General features: G+C 45.8%; 1 protein-coding gene across 6 annotated transcripts in view; it reads right to left on the reverse strand.

The window, feature by feature from the left end:
* Window positions 1-19,231, reverse strand: part of LOC128687876 (uncharacterized) — a 323,177-nt gene that overhangs the window by 100,356 nt on the left and 203,590 nt on the right. Inside the window, exon 1 of one of the 6 annotated variants that reach the window (XM_070083499.1) lies at window positions 1,969-2,178. The exons of the other annotated variants lie outside the window; for them this stretch is intronic. Within the exon in view, the coding sequence (XP_069939600.1) occupies window positions 1,969-1,990 (22 nt within the window). The 5' untranslated portion in view covers window positions 1,991-2,178. Of the gene's footprint in view, window positions 1-1,968; window positions 2,179-19,231 lie in introns of those variants that run through there. 6 annotated transcript variants of the gene reach the window in all.

The raw sequence follows: 19,231 nt of genomic DNA on the forward strand, positions 1-19,231 counted from the left end.
CCGGCACTGACTTTAGGTATCTGTCCCTCTCCCCCTTGAAGACAGCCAGGGATTTATTGGTAATTCCCCTTATGCTTGGTGGGAGGCTGTTGAACAGTCTTGGGCCCCGGACATTTATGGTGTTTTCCCTTAGTGTACCAATGGCGCCCCTACTTTTAATTGGGGGCATTTTGCATCGCCTGCCCAGTCTTTTACTTTCGTAGGGAGTGATTTGTGTGTGCAGATTCGGGACCCGTCCTGTGTCCTATCTTCCAGTGTTGTTGAGTTGCGTTCCTTAATTCTTTCCTCAAGTTCTCGTCCCGGTACTAGTCCTCTTAAAAAAAAATTTTGGATCTTTTCTACTTTTCATGGTGACGCCCCATACCCAAGAAGTCGTGCATGTCGTAAATGATTTTTAAAGATTCTTGAATAGTCCTATAATTACCCTTACATATATTGCTGAAAGTGTGTTGACATGGATTTTCGTGAGGCTTGCTCTTGCATGTCGGCAGCGTCTCTTCTCGCAGGCTGTCTTACATACCCGATCGTCATTGTCTCTTGATCTCTCAGGATTGAATTCAAGCAGCCACTTTCCTAGCCACATCTGTAGACTGCTTTATCTTTTTGAACATATTCCCGTCCTCTCCCACTGTTGTCCTGCTCGTGAGTACACTTCCCTTCTACCCATGCTTACTCTTCCAGTTTAGAATGCAGGTCTCTGTGTGGTACTGTGTTAAATGCTGTCAGTCAGTCAGGAAGATACAGTCTACCCAACCTTCCTTCCTCCACTCACTCACTCCTCCCCTCTCTCTCCTCCCCTCTCCCTCTCTTCATTTCTTCACAGAAGAAAAAGATTTTGCTGGGATTATAAACCCAGAGGGGTTAGCAACCCAAAACAATCCAATAAAGCCAGGATGTCATCACAGTCTTATTTCCATTGGGGTCCTTAAATCCTCGTCCCCAGGGTGCGACCCACACCAGTCACCTGACACCCAGGTTCCAGTACCTACTTTCTGCAACAGGTGGGGACCGAACCTCGGTCCTCAGTGTGAGGTGAGGCCGCTACCAATTCAGCCACGAGTCATGGCTCATAAAACTCTAAGAGATGTGTCTAACATTTCTCACAAAGTAATCAACTATTCTCTTATTTTCTCTAAAATACTGGTCAGTGTGCTGGGTGGTGTATGTGGGTGATCTATGGGTGTATGTGGGTGGTATATGGATGATGTATGGGAGGATAGTATGGGTGTGGGAGGATAGTATGGGTGTGGAAGGTAGGTGGGTAGTGCATGTGCCTTACGTAAGTGTACGGTCAGCTTGTAGTGTGAGAGGTGAGGGAGAACAACAACCTTCTCAGAGGTAGGCTTCCCTACGCTCTCTGACGTCCAGATCACACACACACGCACACGCACACGCACACGCACACGCACACGCACACGCACACGCACACACGCACACACACACACACACACACACACAGGTTTGCAACAAGACTAGTCCCAGAGCTAAGAGGTATGTCCTAGGAGGAGAGGTTATGGGAAATCAACCTGACGACACTGGAGGACAGGAGAGGGGGGACATGATAACGACATACAAAATACTGAGAGGAATTGACAAGGTGGACAAAGACAGGATGTTCCAGAGATGGGACACAGTAACAAGGGGACACAGTTGGAAGTTGAAGACACAGATGAATCACAGGGATGTTAGGAAGTATTTCTTCAGCCACAGAGTAGTCAGGAAGTGGAATAGTTTGGGAAGCGATGTAGTGGAGGCGTGATCCATACATAGCTTTAAGCAGAGGTATGATAAAGCTCACGGTTCAGGGAGATTAGCCTAGTAGCGATCAGTGAAGAGGCGGGGCCAGGAGCTCGTAGTCGACCCCTGCAACCTCAACTAGGTGAGTACACACACACAAATAGGAGAGTACAGCCAAGTTTATTTAACAAGAACCTTGGATACATGGTAACTACTAATACATACACTTACCAAACAGTGACATTTTGACCATTCACGGGGGACACAGAGCATCCATGGTATCTGGCAGTAACTGCAGCATCCCAGGCGCAGATGTTATCCCCTTCCCCCACCGGGGCTTCCTCCCCCCTCCTCTGGGTCACAAACACTGGGGGACTCTCACATGCGCTGCCAGCCCAAGGATGCGTACACCCTCCACCACAGCTACGAGCTAACTGAGCAGCAAGGGTTGGTGTGGTGGCCCTGGCAATGGCAGGGGGAGGAGAGATTATGATGGTGGCCTCGTGGGAGTATGTTGGGGGTTCCCTCGTGGGAGTGTTGGGGATGGCCACCTCCTCCTTCCCTCACATAAAACACGTGTTGCTGTCCAGATTAGATCCAGTTTTCGTAATTTACGATGGTTGATACAATATCGTTAAAACGTCTCAGTTAAGAGAGAGACTTGAAGACAAAAAGTAGGTCTGGATGTGGAAGATACGTGAGCAAAGCCCAGGGAATGGTATATTACATATTGTTTTGAAAAAAAGTTTGGATTTGTACATTCACACTGTGAACGTCATTATGCATTCACACGACCTGTGAACGTCAGTGGTCAATGAGAGCCTTCAAAACAAGGGATGTCACGCCAGTGATGATCATCTTTCAGTCACTTGTTCTCTGTAGGCTGGAATACTGCTATAAACTAACGCCCCATTCAAGGCAGGCGAAGTTGCAGATCTAGAGAATGTACAGAGAACTTTCACTGCACGTACAACTACCGGGAACGTATGAAGACCCTTGACCTGTACTCCATAGAACACATGCGAGAAAGACACATCATAATCTACATCTGGAAAACCTTAGAGGGACTGGTTCCAAATTTGCACATAGAAATCACTCCCTACGATAGATACTAGAATCTGTATGAGTGGTGTCCGTTCAAGACACAGTGAACCTCCAAACTGCTTTCAACAAAGTCATCAAGTGTACTGACAACAATATGATGTAAAATGACAAATTTCAGTTACTACGTTTCGGAAAGACTGAGAAAATGACAACAGGATCTGGGTACATAACACACTCAAATCATTTAAAATCTGAAGAGACCTGGGAGTGATAACGTCAGAAGGTCCCACGTTCAAGGAGCACAACGTCATGGCAATTACAAGGAAAATGATAGGCTGAATAACTAGAATCTTCAAAACAAGATAGAAGAACATAAGAAAGAAGGAACACTGCAGCAGGTCTACTGGCCCATGCGAGGCAGGTCCAAGTCTCCTACCGGCTTAAGCCAATGCCCTAACCTAGTCAGGTCATGTCACATTCACCCAAGGAACACGGCAACTGACCTAGTAGTACAAGCTAATCAGGTCCAACTCACAAACACCCACCCACACTCACTAATGTATTTATCTAACCTATTTTTAAAACTACACGTTTTAGCCTCTGTAACTGTACTTGGGAGTTTGTTCCACTCATCCACAACTCTATTACCAAACCAGTGCTTTCCTATATGCTTCCTGAATCTGAATTTATATACCAAGCCAATGATGATATTCTTCAGGTCACTCGATTCGTTCTCTCTAGGTTGGAATATTATGTACCAAGGACCCTTCAAGGCAGGCGAAATTGTTGACCTGGAAAATGTACAGGGAACCTTGACAAGTGTACTCCTAAGAACGTGGGTGAAGAAAGATACGTTACAATCTACACCTGAAAGATTCTGCAGAAAGTGATCCCATACCTGCACACCGAAAAACAAACACAAGAAACTTGGCAGGCGGTGCAAAATACCTGCGGTGAAAGGCAGAGAAGCGACGGGTACACTGATAGAATTTGATAGCTTTACAACACATGAAAAGAGATCTCTAGAAGGGTAAAATTATCTTTTAAGGAAACAGAGGAAGAACAAGTAGAACTAAGAGGAACTAAGGTTAGGTAAGATTTATCAAGAAATAGGACAAGTGTTTCTTGACGCGGGTCTTAGTCATATGATGACCTGCCGCTGGAGTTTTTGGTTATCTGACCGAGGCCTTCCACTGGCTTACCAGTCCACCCCATTAAAAATTAGAGTTATGATTATAACCATTTCATGCTCCTTAAACTAAGTAGAATCCACACACACAAAAAAATTGAGAACATAATGATCAGTGGAACAGAAAAAAGTCGTTATGGTTGGTGAATTCTTTAAGGGAGGTACCTGGATCATGGTGAGGGGGTGTGATCTTCATCCAAGGAATCTGGAGTGAACCTGATTGCCTTTCCCCAGGCACTGCATGACCTCTACGGGTTTAGTGCTCTCTCATGAATGTATTAATAAGAATTGTGGTAGTGATTTACTCAGACTGTTTTAATATTCACGTCGTATCAGTGTCAATTATGCTACCTGGCGGCTAGTATCACTGCTACGTGGCAGCTAGTAACACTTACGTGGCAGCTAGTAACACTGCTACCTAGCCATCCAGTACCCATTTTTATCCTACTTCAAGTTGTATTTCTAGATGTAAATCTACGTTGTATAGAGCCTACACTGTAGAACCTTAGTGTAAATATATTGAGATATATATATTCAGTGTATACACAAAGTATACCTAAGTATATACACAGCACTTATACACCGAAGGGTGCATATGTCTCTGTGTATCTTACGAGCCAGCAGACTGAAGCAGGATATTTTAGTCTAGCCCAGGTATTGTGTGGAACACTCTAGCACCTCTGTTTACCATCAGGACCTCGACCTCTGCTACCTGCTGGTACGACCACTGGTACGACTGCTGACTGCTGGCACGACCATTGCTACGAGTGTTGAATGCTGGCACGACCATTGCTATGACTGCTGACTGCTAGTACGACCATTGGTGTGACTGCTTGCACAACCATTGCTACGACTGCTGCCTCTTGGCACAACAACTGGGACGGACTTACATTCCACAAGGGATTCCCTGTGTAAAGTTCATTGCGCTAAACCAGTATGGTTTATACAACAAACGGGATACCTGAGGCTGGATTCTCTGCCCCTAACCTTGAGAGCAACACACCAGCTGAACCTCCGAGACTGGCGTCACTTGCAAACTTAATTTTTGTTTCAGTAAAAGCATTACAAAATTAATATATATATTTAATATACACGGAGAAGTAAACCCTGTGGGGACGTGGTTACATAGCGCGTGTGGTACCTCTTGTCTAATTGTGGTACTACCTTTTGTCTACCTCCACTGATTGTGGTACCTCCCGTCTACCTCCACAGACTGTGGTACCTCCCGTCAACCTCGGAATTTTCGCGACAACTTCCGCTGTTTTCAAAACACGCATTTGTATAGGCAACCTCTTGTTTACATTCAAGGCTCATTAAACACCCAGTTTAAAAAAAACACTAACCCAGTTTACCGCGTTAATTTCCTGCCCAGATAGACTCCAGGTAGACTCCAGGTAAGTGTAGGCTGTTTACTCCAGTGGAGGCGCGGGTGAGGAACAATGCTGGGGAGGGGGGCTAGTGGTAATAAGTGGAGTGGGTGGAAACCCTTAAAGGACGATATTCGTGCGAATCCAAATATCAATTCAGAATTTGGCTGGTGTGACGGTGAGAAAGAGGCAGTGTTGCACTTCGGTAGGCCTCGTTACGAAAAGTTCCAGAAAGATTAGTAAATAAAATACGTGATATCAGAGAGTGAAGGAGTTTGCTTGGACAAGGCAAGACAGATACGACAATGAGAAATCAGGAGAAAGAACAAAAAATATGAGAAGAAAACCCAAATAAAGGAAGAGAAAGAGAAAAAAAAGCGTAATGCTCGGTTTGAGATCAAAAGAAAACTGTGATCATGAGGAGAAACAAGGACAGAAGATAAACTTTATATATTTTATAATTAGTAAACGTTCTTGAAGGCAGACTCTGCAAGAGTCGACTGCCTTAAATGAGGGAGAGAGCACGATCTCTCTCTCTCTCTCTCACACACACACACACACACACTTCACATATGTGAAGTATGTGAGGAACTCAACAAGAGATTCAAAGAAGTGTCCACAGAGGAGACAGAAGGGGCTCTAGAAAGACGGAGAGGTGTGGCACACCACCATGCGCTGGACACAGTGCACACAACCGAGGAAGAAGTGAAGAGGCGTCTGAGTGAGCTAGATACCTCAAAGGCAATGGGGCCAGATAACATCTCCCCATGGGTATTGAGAGAGGGAGCAGAGGCGCTGTGTGTACCCATATCAACAATATTCAATACATCTATCGAAACAGGGAGATTGCCTGAGGCATGGAAGACAGCAAATGTAGTCCCAATCTTTAAAAAAAGACAGACATGAAACATTAAACTACAGACCAGTGTCACTGACATGTATAGTATGCAAAATCATGGAGAAGATTATCAGGAGAAGAGTGGTGGAACACCTAGAAAGGAACGATCTCATCAACAGCAGCCAACATGGTTTCAGGGACGGGAAATCTTGTGTCACAAACCTACTGGAGTTCTATGACATGGTGACAGCAGTAAGACAAGAGAGAGAGGGGTGGGTGGATTGCATATTCTTGGACTGCAAGAAGACGTTTGACACAGTTCCACAAAAGAGATTGGTGCAAAAACTGGAGGACCAAGCAGGGATAACAGGGAAGGCATTACAATGGATCAGGGAATACTTTTCAGGAAGACAGCAGCGAGTCATGGTACGTGGCGAGGTGTCAGAGTGGGCACCTGTGACCAGCGGGGTCCCACAGGGGTCAGTCCTAGGACCAGTGCTGTTTCTGGTATTTGTGAACGACATGACGGAAGGAATAGACTCTGAGGTGTCCCTGTTTGCAGATGACGTGAAGTTGATGAGAAGAATTCACTCGATCGAAGACCAGGCAGAACTACAAAGGGATCTGGACAGGCTGCAGACCTGGTCCAGCAATTGGCTCCTGGAGTTCAATCCCACCAAGTGCAAAATCATGAAGATTGGGGAAGGGCAAAGAAGACCGCAGACGGAGTACAGTCTAGGGAGCCAGAGACTACAAACCTCACTCAAGGAAAAAGATCTTGGGGTGAGTATAACACCAGGCACATCTCCTGAAGCGCACATCAACCAAATAACTGCTGCAGCATATGGGCGCCTAGCAAACCTCAGAACAGCATTCCGACATCTTAATAAGGAGTCATTCAGGACCCTGTACACCGTATACGTTAGGCCCATATTGGAGTATCGGCACCAGTTTGGAACCCACACCTAGCCAAGCACGTAAAGAAACTAGAGAAAGTGCAAAGGTTTGCAACAAGACTAGTCCCAGAGCTAAGAGGTATGTCCTACGAGGAGAGGTTAAGGGAAATCAACCTGACGACACTGGAGGACAGGAGAGATAGGGGGGACATGATAACGACATACAAAATACTGAGAGAAATTGACAAGGTGGACAAAGACAGGATGTTCCAGAGATTGGACACAGTAACAAGGGGACACAGTTGGAAGTTGAAGACGCAGTTGAATCACAGGGATGTTAGGAAGTATTTCTTCAGCCACAGAGTAGTCAGTAAGTGGAATAGTTTGGGAAGCGATGTAGTGGAGGCAGGATCCATACATAGCTTTAAGCAGAGGTACGATAAAGCTCACGGCTCAGGGAGAGTGACCTAGTAGCGATCAGTGAAGAGGCGGGGCCAGGAGCTCGGACTCGACCCCCGCAACCTCAACTAGGTGAGTACAACTAGGTGAGTACATACACACACACACACACACACACACACACACACACACACACACACACACACACACACACACACACAGTGGGCGCCTGTGACGAGTGGGGTTCCATAGGGGTCAGTCCTAGGACCAGTGCTGTTTCTGGTATTTGTGAACGACATGACGGAAGGAAGAGACTCCGAAGTGTCCCTGTTTGCAGATGATGTGAAGTTGACGAGGAGAATTCAATCGGACGAAGACCAGGCAGAACTACAAAGGGATCTGGACAGGCTGCAGGCCTGGTACAGTAACTGGCTCCTGGAGTTCAACCCCACCAAGTGCAAAGTCATGAAGATTGGGGAAAGGCAAAGAAGACCACAGACGGAGTACAGTCTAGGGAGCCAGAGACTACAAACCTCACTCAAGGAAAAAGATCTTGGGGTGAGCATAACACCGGAACATCTCCTGAGGCACACATCAACCAAATAACTGCTGCAGCCTACGGGCGCCTAGCAAACCTAAGAACAACATTCCGACATCTTAATAAGGAATCATTTTTATAATAATTATAATAATTATATAATTACAATAATATCAAACTTCTATTACGTGGATATGGTTAAGGATTTGTACTGTACATCAAGGTGAAAGAAACTGGTAAATATGCGTAGAAAAACCCGAATTCGGTAAAGAAGATCTAAAAGGAAATGGTCCAGCAGGCCACCAGCCACGATGATGAAGGGTATATACGTCGACGTAACAAGTAATGCGAAGGAAGTGTGGCAGCAGAGTAGGCTAGGAAAGAGGCGTGTCAGTAGATGTAAAAAGGGGATGTGTAAGAGTATAGTAGTTGTAGCGTTGATTTATTGGTGCGAGGTATAGTCAGTGTTGTAGCGAGGTGGTGGTGGTATAACGATATGGTGGTGGTGGTGTTATAGTGAGGTGACTGCACTAGTTGTAGTGTCTTCACTCTCGTTGTATTGCTTCAGTAACGTTCTACCATCACTGCTGCTCGATTGTTGGTATCGTTCTCTCTCAGTGTTCGTCCTGTCACTATTTTTATCAAGTATTTATAAATTCCAGATCAATACTTCAACTATTTTCTTCTTTATATCCAGTGGAAAGATTCCACCTCCAGAATGATTTTCACGGTACTGCCTTCAAAGATGGTAGTGAGGTTGGGTACCTTGAGAGTAAAGGACTCTTGGTCAAAGGGATGAGAGTTACCCTTCCCTTGTCCAGTTAGAAGACTGACTCTTGATCCTAATGTTGGTGGATTATTGAATGCTCTTCTGACTTGTGCGTCATCTGCGCCTCTTGAACTGTGTGTTTACAATGTGAGGAAGTGTTTGGGTGTCGTCAGTCACGGGTCTGGAGACCAACAACGGCTCTTTTGTCTTTCCAGAGATAATTGTACTTTCATTTTGAAGCAGTCAGAGGCATCAGTCAGGTGCAGCCAGGTGTGTCAGATTTGTTCCTTGGCATCGACCCACTCACGCCCACGCCCACGCCCACGCCTACTTCATGCTGAATCCCATGGCCGTGCCTGTTCCTCGTCCACTTCACGCCCAATTCCACGCCTACTCCAAGGCCGCGTCATACCCACTTTCACACCCGCTTCACGGCTAATCCCACGCCCATGCCTACCCCACTCCCACTTCATGCCCCTGTTGATTCTTCTCTCATACCTATTTTACTCCCACTCCACTCCCTTTCTAATAGACTATGATCACGAGGAAAACACCATAAGCAAGTGTTCCCTATTACGCATACTGGAACACACAATTACACTTCTGTTAAGGACTGCAAATACGCACACGGTTACACCTTACACACAACACGTGAAAACACACACACCTACACACACACACACCTACACACACACACACACACACACACACACACTACACACACACACACACACACACACACACACAGGATAGACTCAGAAGTGTCCTTGTTTGCAGATGATGTGAAGTTAATGAGAAGAATCAAATCGGATGAGGATCAGGCAGGACTACAAAGAGACCTGGACAGGCTACAAGCCTGGTCCAGAAACTGGCTCCTTGAGTTTAACCCTGCCAAATGCAAAGTCATGAAGATTGGGGAAGGGCAAAGAAGACCGCAGACACAATATAATTTAGATGGCCAAAGACTGCAAACCTCACTCAAGGAAAAAGATCTGGGGGTGAGTATAACACCGAGCATATCTCCTGAGGCGCACATAAATCAGATAACTGCTGCAGCATACGGGCGCCTGGCAAACCTACGGATAGCGTTCCGATACCTCAATAAGGAGTCGTTCAAGACACTGTATACCATTTACGTCAGGCCCATACTGGAGTATGCAGCACCAGTTTGGAATCCACACCTAGTCAAGCACGTCAAGAAATTAGAGAAAGTGCAAAGGTTTGCAACAAGACTAGTCCCAGAGCTACGGGGATTGTCGTACGAAGAAAGGTTGAGGGAAATCGGCCTGACGACACTGGAGGCCAGGAGGGTCAGGGGAGACATGATAACGACATATAAAATACTGCGCGGAATAGACACGGTGGACAAAGACAGGATGTTCCAGAGATGGGACACATACACAAGAGGTCACAATTGGAAGTTGAAGACTCAGATGAATCAAAGGGATGTTAGGAAGTATTTCTTCAGTCATAGAGTAGTCAAGTCGTGGAATAGTCTAGAAAGTGAAGTAGTGGAGGCGGGAACCATACATAGTTTTAAGGCGAGGTATGATAAAGCTCATGGAGCAGGGAGAGAGAGGACCTAGTAGCAATCAGTGAAGAGGCGGGGCCAGGAGCTATGACTCGACCCCTGCAACCACAAATAGGTGAGTACAAATAGGTGAGTACACACCTACACACACACTAACATTTGATTGAAAGGACAGTTCTTTGTTCTATGGTAGGTACATCATTTCAGTTACCCTCGAGAAAACCTTGGGCAGCTTCAAAACTAGGTTAGACAAGTACTTGAGTAGGTGGGTGTGTGTGGGTCGGACCTGCCTAGTATGGGCCATATATTAATGATATACAATACCTATATGTTATCTAATTTTTTTTTTACACACCGGCCGCCTCCCACCGAGGCAGGGTGACCCGAAAAAGAAAAGACGCTTTCACTATCATTCACCTCATCACTGTTTTACCAGAGCCGCGCTGACACTACTGCATTATTCCCACCCCTCCTTCAGAGTACATGCACTGTATTTCCACCTCCGGGACTCTAGTCCGACTAACCGGTTTGCCTCAGTCCCTTTAGAAATGTAACCTTGCTCACACTCCAACAGCACAAGTCGTACAAACCAGCCCAGCCTTCCCTTCACTCCAGATTTATATACTTTCCAAGTCATCCTAATTTTGCTCCGTCCTCTGAATGTCCAACCCACCTTAACAACTCCTCTTCACCCTTCTGGATATTACTCTTAGTAACCCCGCATCTCCTTCTAATCTCCAAATTGAGAATTCTCTGCATATGAATGGTTCAGAGAACCGACATGTTGATAAATTAGACACATGTGCAACTCTTGGGTATCTTTATTGAGGAAACGTTTCGCCACACAGTGGCTTCATCAGTCCATACAAATGAGAATCTTGAAGAACAGGAGGAGAATGAGGTAATCAGTCCCTCAACCTTGAGTCGATGTGGTCAGTCCATCAATCTTGAATAGAATACGGCATACGTGCGGAGAAGGAGCTTATAAACCGTTGGCAGGAGAGGTGCAGCAGTCATAGGTGGTGTCACATTTGTTCGATGTGGAAGTTCTTCACTTGCCTAATTCTTGGGCACGACCTACTTCCACATTGAAAAAATGTGACACCACCTATGACTGCTGCACCTCTCCTGCCAACGGTTTATAAGCTCCTTCTCCGCACGTATGCCGTATTCTATTCAAGATTGATGGACTGACCACATCGACTCAAGGTTGAGGGACTGATTACCTCATTCTCCTCCTGTTCTTCAAGATTCTCATTTGTATGGACTGATGAAGCCACTGTGTGGCGAAACGTTTCCTCAATAAAGATACCCAAGAGTTGCACATGTGTCTAATTTATCAATTCTCTGCATAATATTTGCACCACAGACATGACATCTTCACTGTCTCCAGCCTACTCCTCCTCCTCCTCCTCGCTGCAACGTTTAAAACCCATGCTGCACACCTATACTCAATACATTCCCCTTTTTGCCTGCATAGATACCGTTGTCTCCACAGATGCCTTAATGCACCACCCCACCTTTTCCTCCCATCATCAATTCTATGGTCTACCTCATCTTTCATAGATCAGTTCTTGTATGATACTTTTCCACGCTGATTCCTTGCTGCCAAGTGACATGGCTAATAGATAACCTGATGTTTTCACCTGAACTTCACCAGTGACCTGAACTTCACCACTATATATACTGTGTTCTGTCATTCTCCTCCATTATTTGGAGTGACCAAGGTTCCAAGGCCTAAACGTATCCATTAAAAATGTCCAAAGTGTTTTTTTTTAATCCCTAATGTATCATTAGACCCGCTGCTTTCATATTAGCGTCTACACATACGCACACAAGACAACCAACTTACACACATGAACGCATATATACAACGGATTATCGTCTACACATACGCACACAGTTACAGCTAATTGACATCATGACACGCTCGCTGACTCACAGTCGTTACTTTTATGCACGCTGTGTGTCGCGCTAAGTATTGTTATAAACACAAGTCTGAGGCAGCCTTCAGCAGACAACCGCACGTTAAATAAAACATTAACACTCATTAAAACATTCATAAAACACTCGTTACATTGCGTCGATTTTTGCACCATCTAAACAGCGAGAAAATTTAGTTATTCTAAGTTAGTTAAGCCTAAGATAACCTGTTTTTACATGTAATAACAGACAATAGCGATATATACGGGTAGCATACGTCTGGCAGCTAGGAAATATGGTAGCTGCTTAAAGAGTTGGTAATCCCACGCTCTCTAATATGCAGGATGGGAGGTTCCTGGATCACCACGCGCAAGTTGCACACCCAAATCCAGTCCAAGAAACCAAACGAGTTAATTACCAGTTGACCGCAAGTCTCTAGGTGAAACAAGTTACTACGTAACACCACGCAGTATTTACAAAATCCACTGATCTTGTTCGTGGTAAACAGAGAACAAAGTGAGAGTTATTCCCTATACTGTATACATTGCCAGGTCACCGCACGGAGAAGACCCGGGCCAGGACCCGTCCTGGCGAACCTACCTGCACCTTATACTGTATACAGACTGTGGAGAAATTTTCTCCAGGAGGGGGGTATCAGCCCCCTTCAGCCCTTTCAGCCCTGAGGGGCCAAGCCCTCTCAGCCCTGAGGGGCCACTCAGAAGGGGCGAGCGTCTTGTTTACTGCTAGAGTGAGTAATTGATCACAGATGCTATGCCACGTAGTCAAGTGACCTCTGCTCCTTGCAGCGGTGTTGCAAAGTGTATTTTTATAAGAGACAATACATTCTTACTTTAGCAGGACAATTAAGGAAAATCCTGCTCCCACTTTATTACCATAGTAAAGATAGTGTACATTGTTGTCTATGATTAAGACAGCAAGAAACAAACATTCTGCTTTGCTTCATCGAGGAGGTGACAAGGATGCAAGGTACTAGGTCAGCGTTTTTTTTTGTGCTGGGGGCAGTGACGGCATGGAGCGCTGTGGCGTCTGCCAGACTATCTTTGACTCTATGGAGAGTGACACTGACGCCAGGATACTGATCTGTGCGTTAGTGTGGACAAAGTGTTTCACAAAACACGATAAACATAAGAGAAGTGTGATCAGCTTCTCTTGTGATGCATTGTGAACAATAAAGACAAATCTTGTGGAACATAGTGTACCAGTGTGCGTTTCCTAGACAATGGAAGACGTGGACATCCAAGGACACTTCAGCTTCTATCAAGTCACCGATACCTGTCGAAGGTGTTGAGAACACCATAGCTCACGTTACAAAGAGCAAGGTATGTTACGAATTTCTTGTAGATCGGGGGATTGCGCAATTCTTGAGTCACAAGGAGTTTGTAATCAACCTATAATCGGCAGTAAGGTGTGGACTTTTGAGTCCAAACAAGTAGGTATTTCGTCAGCCATCATCGAATGAAATATGCTGGCATAACACCCCCTAGGGGTAATTTATACTTACAAATTGTATCTCTTGACAGCCCACTGTTGTGATGGTTTTGACAGCTTCTAGATCTCGTCTGCAGGGGCGGCTGTGTAGACGATTTGCTGTCATTTATCAGCTAAGTGTTCATTATATATAGTTATAATAAACACAGCAGGTAAGGCCAAAAATTCTCAACACAGACTATGAACAAGATACAACCCTCAACACAGGCACGGCCACCGCCCACGGGGAGGACTGTATCACTACATTAGTGAGGTGTGTACCTGGCAGTGACAGTCCAGGCACGCCCCCGAAGGGCAAGTCTCGAAGTAGGCACAGGCGAAGAATGACGCTGAAGAGGCACCTGGTAAAGCACTGTTGGCACTGTACGAGTTACACTGTGGGGAGTAGGGGGGAGTTACCCCTCGTCGTGGACCAATATTATGATTATTATTGCACCAACAAATCCCTCAACCTGATCAACATGTTTGTCGACGACCTGCCTCAGTAACTAGCTGCCTCACTAACTACCTGCCGGGGTGAAACATGAAGATGTCAATCTGAGAGTATATTAATGACACTGTATACAGACTAAGTATGTTGATAAGACATAGTATGCGATTTATACAATTTCATCGAGAAGACTCTTCGTTCACCATGAACGAAACGTCTTAGAAGTGATGAAGACGCTGGTGAACGGCACGTTTTGCGCAATAGAATGCCACATTCCGCATACTCAGTTTCGTAAACACACTTAACAGAGCACTACACAAAATAAAAGAACATGTCGCCCATTATTAGTGAATTTACAAAGAGTAAAGTGTGCAAAAGTGTCGTATTTGTAACTGTACGAGGGGATACAAGGCACATGTACACGACACGTCTCGATACAGAAAATTCCACTGATGTTGCAAAACAGAGATATTATCTCGTATGAACAAACTGTAATGAACACTGAAGCGCTGAATCCGTAGGGAAGGGGGTCATACAGCGTCTGTGGAATGGAAGGCAATTGGATTCAATCCAAGATAGAGGAAGACGGCTCCAATTTCCGAGATCAGGAGCCCTTCAGCAGCATCAAGGTGCCTTTCCAAGAGGTCGCTGGTGTGAGAACCAACATCGTATATAATATAACGTCTTCAAGGGAGGACTGATTACATCGTCTTCACATCTCTACTGTTTTTGCTACGTCTTCTGTACTCGACTGAAGAAGCCTACTGCGTAGGCGAAATGTTTCGGAATAATGATACCTGACTGATGCACATGTGTCTTACGTATCAACATTGACAAGATGCATAGCACCAAGAAAATCATCATTATTATTATTATTATTATTATGAAGCGTTAAACTCATAAGTAATAGAGAGCTTAGTAGGAAATCAGGCTTCATCCGAGGAAGGCGAGATATCTCGAATTATTTTAACTAAGAGTTCTTCAACATTAAAGCACCGGCCTCTTGAAGGCTGTGATATACTAGTAAAAGGCTATTGAATCTCCGCCTTCCTAAGTCACCTGAGTGTACAGTCTCTCTCAAGTCTCTCTCAAGTGCCTCCCACACACACACACACACACACACACACACACACACACTTATTAACTACACTAGACAACACATGTCGACTCTCGTGAAGTCATATCAGAGCCCATTCTACAGTGACTGTACAGTGAGACCCTGAAAAAAACCAGTCTATGACAACAGCCAAAACACACACACACACACACACACACACACACACACACACACACACACACACACACACAGCGACTTGGGACCAGGAGCTACGAATCGACTTCTGCAACCACAAATAAGAGACTACATACCCCGTGTGTATTTGCATCAAGTATTACGATCATTTTCTCTCTCTCGTTACCTTCACCTAGAGTAGCTCTGTAACAAGTGCAGAATTGCCATTTACAATTGCAAAAAATTTCAATATTTATTAGATACTTCATAAACATTTATTATCCGTGACGAAAAAAATATTTTCTCCTACTTTAAATTACACGAAGGTAGAGCCGATAATATTGACACTGAGTAATATTTAGAGAGTAATCACAGTGAAGTGGCCAGTATTTACATTAGTATTATCATAAATATTTACAATACTTGCCGGGGGCAGAGAAGGGGAAAGAGCAAGGAAGAGCGAGCACTTGCCGTACAGAAACGACTTGCCGTGACAGGGGAGGTCTGCCGAGGCGGGAGAGAACAACTTGCCGAGGCAGGAGAGGAACTTCCCGTGGCAGGGGAGAAGAACCTTGCCGTGGCAGGAGAGAAGAGCTTAGCCGTGGTAGGAGAGAAGAACTTAGCCGTGGCAGGAGAGAAGAACTTGCCGAGGCAGGAGAGGAACTTTCCGTGGCAGGGGAGAAGAACCTTGCCGTGGCAGGAGAGAAGAACTTAGCCGTGGTAGGAGAGAAGAACTTGCCGTGGCAGGAGAGAAGAACTTAGCCGTGGCAGGAGAGAAGAACTTGCCGAGGCAGGAGAGGAACTTTCCGTGGCAGGAGAGAAGAACTTAGCCGTGGCAGGAGAGAAGAACTTAGCCGTGGCAGGAGAGAAGAACTTAGCCGTGGCAGGAGAGAAGAACTTAGCCGTGGCAGGAGAGAAGAACTTAGCCGTGGCAGGAGAGAAGAACTTAGCCGTGGCAGGAGACAAGAACTTAGCCGTGGCAGGAGACAAGAACTTAGCCGTGGCAGGAGAGAAGAACTTAGCCGTGGCAGGAGAGAAGAACTTAGCCGTGGCAGGAGAGAAGAACTTAGCCGAGGCAGGAGAGAAGAACTTAGCCGAGGCAGGAGAGAAGAACTTAGCCGTGGCAGGAGAGAAGAACTTGCCGAGGCAGGAGAGAAGAACTTTCCGTGGCAGGAGAGAAGAACTTAGCCGTGGCAGGAGAGAAGAACTTGCCGAGGCAGGAGAGAAGAACTTAGCCGTGGCAGGAGAGAAGAACTTGCCGAGGCAGGAGAGAAGAACTTAGCCGTGGCAGGAGAGAAGAACTTAGCCGAGGCAGGAGAGAAGAACTTAGCCGAGGCAGGAGAAAAGAACTTAGCCGTGGCAGGAGAGAAGAACTTGCCGAGGCAGGAGAGGAACTTTCCGTGGCAGGAGAGAAGAACTTAGCCGTGGCAGGAGAGAAGAACTTGCCGAGGCAGGAGAGGAACTTTCCGTGGCAGGAGAGAAGAACTTGCCGAGGCAGGAGAGGAACTTTCCGTGGCAGGAGAGAAGAACTTGCTGAGGCAGGAGAGAACAACTTACCCTTCAACAGACCTCAAGTTGTCTTTAAGGTGGAACTTGATAAGTTTCCCTAAGTTACTTCCTGACCAGCCAGGTTGTGGTACATAGATTGGGTAACATACTGCAGGAACCAGCAGCTTGACCGATCAGCCAACAACCAAGGAGCCTGGTCTGGGACCGGGCAGCGGGGGCGGTGACCCCCTCGGAAACTACACCAGGTAACTTACAGATACATCATTAGTTATGCTGAAAAAAAAAACGGTATACATAATACCGACAAGCTGAAGAGTAAGATGCATGTAAAACAGCCGAAGCAGCTTACTGCGTGGGCGAAACGTTTCAATCAACAATAAAGGTACCTAACTATTGCACATGTGTCTTATTCATCATTAGGTACATGGATACTTTGTTTTTCCCGGCTCATGCATACCTCCAGCAGACACTGGAGTTTCTGACAAGTTTTATACAAAGGTTAAAGACGAAAATTCTTGGTGGTCACAACCCCCGCGGCCTGATCAATCAGATTGTCGGTGCTAGCCGCACGTAGTGGCACCACAGCCAGGTTGATCAGGAAATAACATGCCATTATGAAGTTCCCTATTGAAGACAAACGGACAGTTGTCTGATAGTAATTCCCCTCATCAAGTCATGACTTGATAAAGATCTACATAGGGCGAAACGTTGCCACAATAAACAAGATTGTTTTAAAACGTTTGTATTTTCTTCGTTGTGGCCACAAGTACATTATACTTGAGACACCCATACAGACACCTGGGACATACACAGGCACCTGGGACATACACAGACACCTGGGACATACACAGACACCTGGGACATACACAGACACCTGGGACATACACAGACACCTGTGACATACACAGACACCTGGGACATACAGACACCTGTGACATACACAGGCACCTGGGACATACACAGACACCTGTGACATACACAGACACCTAAGACATACACAGACACCTGGGACATACACAGACACCTGGGACATACACAGATCTCAGTAGTAGTAACCAGTTACCAGTAACCAGTGTACCAGTAGATGACTCACTACCAACCGTCTCTGCGTGAATCACTGGCTGTATTCATATTGTTGCTGACCTAGCAGGATTTCAAGCGCCCCCTCGCCCATGGGCACTCCTCAGTCAGTCTGGTCAAGGGGCAGAGAGAGGCAGGTTCGGCTGTGGCGCCCTTCCACATACTTCAGTTACAATATACGTACTTCCAGCCTACGTGAGTATTTTTACCCAATCCACGTGTTCGAACCCCACATGATACAGACACCTGGGACATACACAGACACCTGGGACATACACAGACACCTGTGACATACACAGACACCTGTGACATACACAGACACCTGGGACATACAGACACCTGGGACATACACAGACACCTGGGAAATACACAGACACCTGGGACATACACAGACACCTGGGACATACACAGACACCTGGGACATACACAGACACCTGGGGCATACACAGACACCTGGGACATACACAGACACCTGGGACATACACAGACTCCTGTGACATACACAGACACCTGGGACATACACAGACACCTGGGACATACACAGACACCTGGGACATACACAGACACCTGGGACATACACAGACACCTGGGACATACACAGACACCTGGGACATACACAGACACCTGGGACATACACAGACACCTGTGACATACACAGACACCTGGGACATACACAGACACCTGGGACATACACAGACACCTGGGACATACACAGACACCTGTGACATACACAGACACCTGTATCATGTGGGAGTTCGATACGTGGATTAGGGTAGAAATACTCACGTAGGCTGTTATACGTATAATTGCTGTTATGTGGAGAATGCCCGCCAGACGTACCTATCTCCTTGCTTCCACTCGTAACACTGACTAGCCGTCTGGCCAGTACCCCGTAGTGGGTGTTTTGAAATAGTGTCAGCTCAGCACAATATGAGTTGAATCAACGGACGGTTACGGTAACTGGTTACTAGACTGGTAACTGGTTACTACTACTGAGAGCTCGGCGACGCTAATGTATGTCGTCTCGACATACAACTAATACAAACTAGAGATGGCAGGTATACGGCTTGGGCTGATTCTATACAATGTCAAAGTACACAACATGAAACATTATAGATACATAAGTAGAACATTGGAATGAAAGCTTACGTAACTGAAACTGTAATGCAATACAAGGTATACTATAGTACAACTTAAAACTCAACAAATGAACAACGAACTCAACATTGAGATTACAAGTG

Source organism: Cherax quadricarinatus, chromosome 10, assembly GCF_038502225.1.
Source record: "Cherax quadricarinatus isolate ZL_2023a chromosome 10, ASM3850222v1, whole genome shotgun sequence".
Classification (NCBI taxonomy): Eukaryota; Metazoa; Arthropoda; class Malacostraca; order Decapoda; family Parastacidae; genus Cherax; species Cherax quadricarinatus.